Source organism: Trematomus bernacchii, unplaced genomic scaffold (genome assembly GCF_902827165.1).
Source record: "Trematomus bernacchii unplaced genomic scaffold, fTreBer1.1, whole genome shotgun sequence".
Classification (NCBI taxonomy): domain Eukaryota; kingdom Metazoa; phylum Chordata; class Actinopteri; order Perciformes; family Nototheniidae; genus Trematomus; species Trematomus bernacchii.
In genome coordinates this window covers 2,925,238-2,934,126 of record NW_022987910.1, presented here as the reverse complement: position 1 = coordinate 2,934,126, position 8,889 = coordinate 2,925,238, and the positions used below count along the sequence as shown (strand labels likewise).

The following is an 8,889-nucleotide window of genomic DNA, read 5'->3' as shown; positions in this document are numbered from 1 at the left end:
TGTGTGTTTGTGTGTGTGTGTGTGTGTATACCATGTACTCGAATTACATTGGTCTGAAAAGTAGGAGGGTCCTGCAGCCAGAGAGTAGACTGCAGGAGTCCAGTGACTCCAGTCCAGCCTTGTATTATCGTTCTTTGCTGAGAACTCGATGTTCTTATCTTCTTTTTTTTCCCGGCGTTGTAGGAGCAAACATAAAAAATGCGTGACGTGTTGTTTGCATAGCAGACAGTCAAGTCCTGGCGTGTCTGCAGCATGGGCTCAACAATATCCGCACTTTAATCTTTACACCCGCACTTTTATTTGTGTTACTTTGACATTTGATGGGGCTTTTTTTTTTTACGGCTGGTTGACATGTCGCGCTGACAAGCCACTCTCGGTTTCGAAAGGTGTCAAAGAGCATGTGAAGGGGCTCAGAAATGGAGGCACCTGAAGCACACTCGGAGACTCAAAACACAGAGGGCTGTTTCCAAAGAACCTATTCAGCTCTAACTGTGGACAATGTTTATGAAATAGCTAAACTGATCGGCACCGAGGTGGAGAAACTTATCGATGGCTGTGGCAAAGACAGCGTTGTGGGTCTTGTACCGAAAATAGTGAAAGTGCTGGAGCTGCTGGAGAGCTTCGCCTCCAGGAACCATGCTCACAATCTGAGGGAAGAGGAGCTGCTGAAGACTTTCGAAACCATACAGCTTCAACCGCAGAAGAAACGTGTGGGAAAGGAGAGCGACGAGGCCAGCGAGAAAAATGAAATACGGGTGAGAGACGTGGGAGATTTTAATCAATCCTCCCAGCGTTTTGGAAACACGCTTCAAAGCAGTGCATATAAACCCACTGTGCGTTACATCATGTTATAACACTATTCCCAGTAACTAACGTCAAGTTGAACTAACGTTAGTTGACGGAGATGCCAGAGGAACCACTACTGTAAATGGCCGACACCTCCCACATGTAGAGAACATTAAAGATACAGAAGGCTTGTGTGTAGCAAAATTAAGTTGAGTTCTTACGCTGCAGTTATTTCTTGAACCGGCCCTGAAGTTGCCTGATACACACACTACTGTGCCATGTTATCACTCATGGAGGCCCATCAATGTAATCAATATCTATCAAGCTAATGTTAACCTGAAATACCAGCCATGCTGCCCCTTGTCGTCAGGGCAACCGCGGCAATGACAGTTACTTGGCTAACGCTGTGTTGACATTTAAACCAATCATAAACATTGTTAGGTTAGTATTTTCTCACAATTTATGTTTTTAGAGACCAACATGTGTATGTTATGCTGTGCTCTTCCACACAGTACTGATATTAGTTAGCTTTAACAGGAATAGATTATCATAAGTGAATAGATGACGATCACTGTGAAACTAACGTTAGCTACTTAGCTAGCTACTAAGAAGCCAGCTAGCTAGCTACACAGCATGCAGCTAAAATACAGATAATTACTAAAAAAAAAGAATATTAGCTGAAGCCTCAATTCACTTGTTATAGCAGACTACTACCATTCATGATACAAACAACCTTGAATTAATTTGTTGTATATGATTTAGTATGTGTTTATTAAACTACAAACAGGACATAGGAGGCCACTAGTGTAAGTGGTTTGTTGACATTTAGTTAACAGACACTTGAAATAGGAATATGCACTCTAAAGTATGTTATTAAGGGTTAACAGGGCCTCACTTGCACAATTTTGCCCTGGAGCCCCATGCAGGTTGGTTAATCCAGCTATTTGGTATTTCCACATTGCCAAATATCCAACCCCATTCTGCAAAGTAAACAAAACAGTCACATGATTGTTAAATATAATGTTAGCGTGCTATTTTCTGTAGTTGCAATGGAGTATATTTTTGAAGTCTCAACAAGGCTTTTATTTTATTAAGTTGTTGGTCTAGTTTATATGGGACATAGGGCATGCTGCTGTGAGATGAGTGACATAACAGTTGTCAGAGGGAAGTTGACACTGTACTTCTCCAGGGGGAGCCCGCCCTTATACTATAATCATTATGGTTGAATAACACAACAAAGAAGGCCATTGTTGTGTAACTGTATTCCTCTTTCAAATTGTTTTGTGAAGGCAAAGCAATTCTTTTTTTGATATGTTAAACATAGTGGTAAAGTCTGTTTTGTGCTCTAAGAAAATGTTGTCATAAACATTGCAGAGAAAGTTAATTAAGAGGTGTGGTTCTCGGAAATAAGTGTTTTCTGTTGAGAAACATTTCAACAAAACATCTGTAATGACGCAACAAAATAGTTTGCTTGGACACAGCCTGTTTTACCGAAGCCAAATTCCTACATGCACAAGAGATTTTAAGAGCACAAAGGGAAATTACATCAGATCTTGTATTTTTATTCACCACATCTCCAAGATTTTGCTTTTACAATCTATGTTCGATCGTCTCATCAGGAGCTGCAGCAGAAGGAGCAGCAGTGGAAGACGAGGTGTGAGGAGCTGCAGGTCCAGGCGCAGCAGCTCCAGGACGATAGGGAGGAGCTGCAGAGCCGGCTGAAGGGCAGCCATGCACAGGAAGGTGGGCCCCCAGCATTTTAAAGTTTTTTTAATCTGGACTGTTTCTTAAGTGATTTAACAATTTACCAACATGTCAACAGGATGACAGATTCAGGTCACAACGTTTGTAAGTTATGTAATATTTGTTAGGCATTAGTATGATGGCTATGAGTGTGCTGAAGTAACTTTCCATTACACCTTTACTTCAATCATGGTCAGACCCTGTACAACACTTGTGTCAACCCTCTCCTCTCTCATCCAGTAAACATTTTTCCAAATCAGCTTCTGAGTACTTCATTTGAAAAGCAACTATTCACATTTCTACACTACACATTGTGGAAGTACTCTACTCATAGTTCACACCTCACCCCAAACAATGTAGATGCTACCACATTAGCTTTTTATAAAGCCTTGGGGAATAATGAGTTTTTCTTCCATCCCTAAGACCCATTCTGGATTGCCATTAGCTATTTTCTAAAAAAGCAAATCCACCTTGAGGCTATCTGATTATGTTGTTTCCCTACATCCGTACAAAAATGCACGTGTATGTAGCAGTGGGTTAACATTCATATGCAGTGAGGCTGAAAGCAGTCAAACCGGGCTTAACAATGTTTATGGTGAAGTTATTTTGTGGAGTGAAGTAGCAGAAGTTGTCATATATTGGGGAACACTCAAAAAAGGATTGTGTTTACACTGCAAACGTAAAGATTATGCAATGGAGAAAAACACATACAAATATTAACATTACGTTATAGAATGAAAAATGTGTGCTTATCATAGTGTTTTCCATTCATCACATGATAGTTAATTATATGTTTTGTGAAGTGAAACATCATTACTTTTTGCTTGTGGGTACTGCAGTTATGTTTGCCAAGGGGTGGAGATTTGCTTTCATGTACTGAGTCAGGAAAACACGATGTTTTTTTGGCAGCTGGATGAGATTATTTATTTCATGTTGCTAATGTGACAGGCTCTCACGGTTCACTAAGATGACTTAATTTGTTTTAAAGGATATTATAATATAGTATTTAGTTTACAATACATGACTTATTGTTTCCTGCATTGCCAGTAAGTCAGTTTATCTAAATTATAGAACATATAATATTTATATTATTTATTGGATTTGGGTGAACTGAACCTTTAAGTCTGTGTAATGTCAAGAATGTATTTCAGGCTCCTTTGTCACTCCTACAACACGTTGTTTAAGGTAGTTATCTTATACTAATATCCTTTTATGTGTAGAGATTTTATGTTTCATGTTTATTTTTGCACAATTTCTTGAAGGCGAAAACAGCTTAATCTAGTTTGTACTATACTATGACAAATGTAGCTGTAATTATTAATGTTTTTTTCAGTTAGAGTTGCAGAATTACTATTGTCATCTTTCTTCACCATGTAAAGGGGAATGGCTTAAATAAAAGTACAGCTTTGTCTTCCCATGATTAATTTGATAATTGATGGACTATCCAACCCTACAGATCAATAAAGTGGCCTTATTAAAAATTATCTTTTTAATGACTGATTTTAAATGCCATTTTCTTAATGTCTTTCATTTTTTTTGTAAAGCACTTTGAATTGCCTTGTGTTGAAAGGTGCTATATAAATAAACTTGCCTTGCCTTGCCTTGCCTTATTATGCATCGATTATACCATATAATATAACAATATAACACTACCTATTGCACAATCGTGTAATCAATTGAGGATCCTCACCCTTATCCCCAGTTAATTTATAAAAATAATCCTCTAAGCAGGGAATTCAAATGTTCCCCAAGAAGCATGTATGTTTAGGGACACAGTTCTCTTTACCTGACCCTTTGTGTTTGTTTTCAGACCGTGTCCAGCGGCAGGAGCGAGAGGTGATGCTGAAGCTGAAGGAGGTGGTGGACAAGCAGAGAGATGAGTTGAGGGCCAAAGTCCAGGAAATAACCACCATCTCCAAAGAGGTGGAGGCGGTAAGGAATATTGATAACAATTATTCTGCGTATGTGATCATTCATGCTCATCGGCAAGATAATTTGATTGATGAAACAGCTGATAGCATTTGGTGGTCACTAGGGCTTTTAGCCTGAAGAGCAAAGTAGAAAGGAAGCTATATTGGCTTCAAAGCACTGACACCTACACCACTTGCACAAACAGTATCATAATACAGTATTTATAGCTGTGGCTACAAAGGTCAGTTCCTTAAAGGAATGTGGGGTTTTCTCTTAGAGCAATAAGTGTTTATTATATTACTATCATGCTACGTTTATATGACATTTCACATGCAACCTCAAACACAAATTAGCATCAGGTAAACCATACCAATAAACACACTTGGAGATATGAAGTTTGTTGGAGAAAATGGGAAGAGTGCAGAGATAATCCATAGTATTTACTGAGTGGAGATGAAGCTGCACTTCACACAAGTCTGGGCAGAGTTTCCTCCCCCACACAGCCATTGTGTGTGTTCTTATTATGAGAGTTTGCATGAGTATATGCGTCTGTATGTGTGTTACGACCACGTGATTTAAATCATTTAAGTCATGACTGTGTGTGTGTTTTGTTAATGCATTGCTTTGCTTTTTGCTCCCTGTCGGTTGGAAATATGGATACTATCTTGTGTCTTATGATCTAATAATTGTTGTTAATCTGTGTATGTGTGTGCAGCTCCAGGAGCAGTTGGAGCGCTTCATGAAGATGAATGCGGAGCTGCGACATAAACAGAACGTGCTGCAGGCCCAGCTGAAGAGCGTCGTGGAGAGGAAGGCCGACATGGAGGCTGACCTGAAGGAGAAAACCAAAGAGATAGAAAACCTCCAAACACAGCTGGACAGAACCAACAGCAACGGCCCTGTATGACTCCTATTATGTTTCCTTTATTTCATGTCCAAAAGATTCTTTGCTTTTCTAATTCAGACTGTTTTTCTCATTTACATTTGGTATACATAATTACATTTACTGAGCTGCAGGTCAAAATGTATCTGGACAATAACTAATTCTGCTGTTTGAATCATTCTGTAATGTTCTGGACAGGAGCTGAAGATTCCAAAACTTTATTTAAAGCTTGTACTGCTGATCAGACTACAGCTGCTTTAGACCTACTCCAACCACATTCTTGTCATTCCTCCTCCAAGGAGCTCTAGACTTATTGACTGTAGTTTGAGGAGTCTGTTTGACCTGATTTGTCTCTGTTCTGCCATCAGTCAAGTAGGAATCAAACCGCCTCGGAGTCAAAGAAACAGTCCACGGTTGAGCAGAAGGACCCCGATCCGCCATGCTTCACCAAGAAGGAGGTGCGTGACATCATTTTCGAGAGGAACGAGCTCAAAACCAACCTGTTCCTGGTTCAGGAGGAGCTCAACTACTATCAGAGGTGGGTCTGCTGTGTGTGTGGAGATGTTTTGCCATCAATCTGAGAGCCAGCTTTAGTTGAACATGTACTGAAGTGGCACATTTTTAGCAATTCATGGACGTTTGGGTATGTGGGGGATACTGTCTGATAGTAAATGGAAATAAAAATGATTGTATGTTTCTGCAGAGAGATCCTGAATGAGGAGAGGTGTCCAGGTTTCCTTTTAGAAGCTGTCCACTCTGCTATCAAAAAAAGAAGAAAGCTCATTAAGGCAAAGATGCTCGGGATTCCTGCCAACGATTGCAGCAGCAGGTCTGTCTGATCATTGGTTCACCTGCTTTATCCATAAACAATGAGCCTGTTTAAAACAGTTTTTATTTAGAGGGATAACATCTATGAAACATTTGATAGTTTTTTCATGCATTTCCTTTTTTGAAAGCATGGAAGATGATAGCTTCAAAATGAATAATGGTCAAATACATGTTAAATGAAAGGCCTGATTTCATGGTACTCTACATCAACCACATAAATCAATACTTCATTCTATATTTACATTTGATTTTTCCTTGCCAGTGATGAGGAGGAGAGGAGTTCTCTGTTTGGGCAGACAGAAGTAGACAGGGCTGATGTTGATGACACCGAGAAACCAACTGAGTCACGCATTCGAAACCTGTGAGTACACATCTGCCCTGCACTGCAGTGCTCAGACTTGTAACCACAAAGCTGGCAGCATCTGTCCCTTTCATGTTTTTACAATAAGAGAACATTGGTTCATTTCTGTGCATGCATGATTTTAAAGTGTTGTTTACCCAAAAGTAAACTGACTTTGGTGACCTGAGACAAAACACAGGAAGTGCTCCTCTAAAAGCTAGTAGATACGTTTTAATTTATCTAGTGTATGATCCCTTTTGTTAGGTACAGGAAAGCTCAGGATTATCTAGGCCATTTGCTTGAAGCATGGGAAATGTCAGACATTTCTAAAGTCCTGAGATGGATTTGAACCCTGTTGTCTGAATCTTTAGGTTATTTACAAACGGAAGCATGATGCCTAACTTACAACATATACAAGTGTTTTATTTTAGTAACATGTTCACACTAAAACTGCATTCCGTTGACCCGGAAGTAATTCAGCAAATCAACACATTTAAAATAGGCTTGTTCTTCATGTTAATTGACTTTTACCCTTAGATTAGGTCCCATGTTCAGATAGAGGATGTTAACCCCCATCAACTCATGAAGATTAGTTACTGGACAATTGGAAATTCCCTTCACTTCTGGAAAGTAATTGTGGTATAGGGGAAGTCTCTTGACTGAGAATGAGATAAAGTGAAACATGTGAAATACAGCTGTGTCATGATGATGTTGACCTGTCTCTTTATTAAGAAAAACAATATTTTTGCATTTTGCATGGTCCACTTCTACTGTTTATCTAAAAAGAAAAAGAGACACAAAAGAATATTCTTATTCTTTGGAGCCCAAAGTCTTTAAAGAGATATGAAAAGACAGATTTAATAAATAATCAAATTGAAAGAAAGAGCAAAACAAACAGAGCCGGCATCATCTGTGAATCAAAGCAATGGTTTCAGCTCTCTGCTCACTCTGTCGCTGTCCTGAGAGTCTGGACTATTTTTAGCTGTAATCCCTGACAACCTGTCTGACCCAGCCTGTCTGTTTTCTGCCCTGCCGGCTGCAGCTTTGGCTTCCTGACGCGGTCGGGCAATGGACGGAGCCCCACCCACATCAGCAGCTCCGCCTCCAGCTGGGAGGTCATCGGAGACTCAGAGGCCGGCGAGGAGATGGGGCAGCAGTGACCGTCCCCCCTGAGCCTGGTACCCACCACAGCCTCACCCTTCTTCCCTTAGTCACATCTCCTTCCTCAGCTTGTAACAGAAAATGTTGCCGTGGCTCAGGAGAAACATAACAAGGACATTTGAAGGCAGCCCCACACAAAAGCACTTAGTGTGAAGAGAAAGTGCAAACGTGTTAAACAAACTTTATTTTGATATGAATACTTTCATTTCCCCTTTTGTTGATTTCACTCTTACACACATAAGTCCCCTTATTTTTCCATAGAATTTATAAAAAGTATATTTAGTATGCTGGTACTACAGTACAGTGTACGCAGTATTAAGAGGGGGTCTTTTTAACTTGCTACAAAACAAAATGTTGTATGAGTCCTTTTATCCTTTAGCGTAGAGGAAAATTGGCATTACACATAAATATTTATATAGATCCTGAAACTATTTTTACAAAAACCAAAGATATTACAAGGTTAGCTTTTTCCTCTCCTGTGTTATTGAAAATAGTATTTTAAGTTCACCTCACTTCCACAAGAGGGCATTGTTTCTTTTTATAACTAACAATCAAGATTTCACCATGAAGCTGTTATGTAACTTTACCTCAGTAGGGAAGATTTTACTTGTGTACTTTTTTAATGTTTTAAAGTACTTTCATGCTCAAGAACAAGCAAAGAAAACTGTAGTCACATTACCAGACACTTCCAGCATTGAGTACACTTTAATCCCTTAAGCCTTAACTCAATGCTTGTATTGTTAAATATATATTTTCTCAATTTCAGTCATTGCACCACTCAAAGTATTTGGCTGGTGTGTGCCTGATGCCGGTGCCATAAATGTGTGTGTGTATTTGTGTGAGTAAACGCGTTCATTGTGGCTGATGTACCAGCCGCTGCAGATTGGTTACGTTAGTTAATAGCACATTTAGTTTCCACCACCATTTGCTGACTAGTTACCCTAAAGTAACCACATCTAATCCGTCTGCTCAGTCTAAATGTGTGACCATAAAATGCTCAGACAATGACAGACCAGTGGTGTATTTGAGACAATATGTGACCTTCCAATCAAATCATGTTTTCTTAAAATGCTTTGTTCACAATCAATTTTTGTAAGCATGTCGTTGCTGACAAAAATATTTAATATTTTATTGATGAAATGTAGAACAATTCAGACTGTGATAATGAAAACTGACCTTTCAATCCAATAAACACAGAATTGTATTGAATATAAAAATGATCTCTACCCATTTTTTC

General features: G+C 39.3%; 1 protein-coding gene across 1 annotated transcript; it reads left to right on the top strand.

Annotated features, from left to right (window-relative positions):
- Positions 1 to 85: 85 nt before the first annotated feature.
- Positions 86 to 8,869, top strand: rilp (Rab interacting lysosomal protein). Its single transcript, XM_034115052.1, has 8 exons — positions 86 to 755; positions 2,406 to 2,529; positions 4,340 to 4,461; positions 5,156 to 5,341; positions 5,692 to 5,861; positions 6,027 to 6,152; positions 6,414 to 6,512; positions 7,534 to 8,869. The coding sequence occupies exons 1-8, from the start codon at positions 417 to 419 to the stop codon at positions 7,649 to 7,651; spliced, it is 1,284 nt and encodes a 427-aa protein (XP_033970943.1). The 5' UTR covers positions 86 to 416; the 3' UTR covers positions 7,652 to 8,869.
- Positions 8,870 to 8,889: the final 20 nt, after the last annotated feature.

Coding starts and splice junctions, on each gene's coding strand:
- rilp (XM_034115052.1), top strand. CDS start 417: ATGGAGGCACCTGAAGCACACTCGGAGACTCAAAACACAGAGGGCTGT. Junction 5,342..5,691: donor GAACCAACAGCAACGGCCCT/GTATGACTCCTA, acceptor TTCTGCCATCAG/TCAAGTAGGAATCAAACCGC. Junction 5,862..6,026: donor GAGCTCAACTACTATCAGAG/GTGGGTCTGCTG, acceptor ATGTTTCTGCAG/AGAGATCCTGAATGAGGAGA.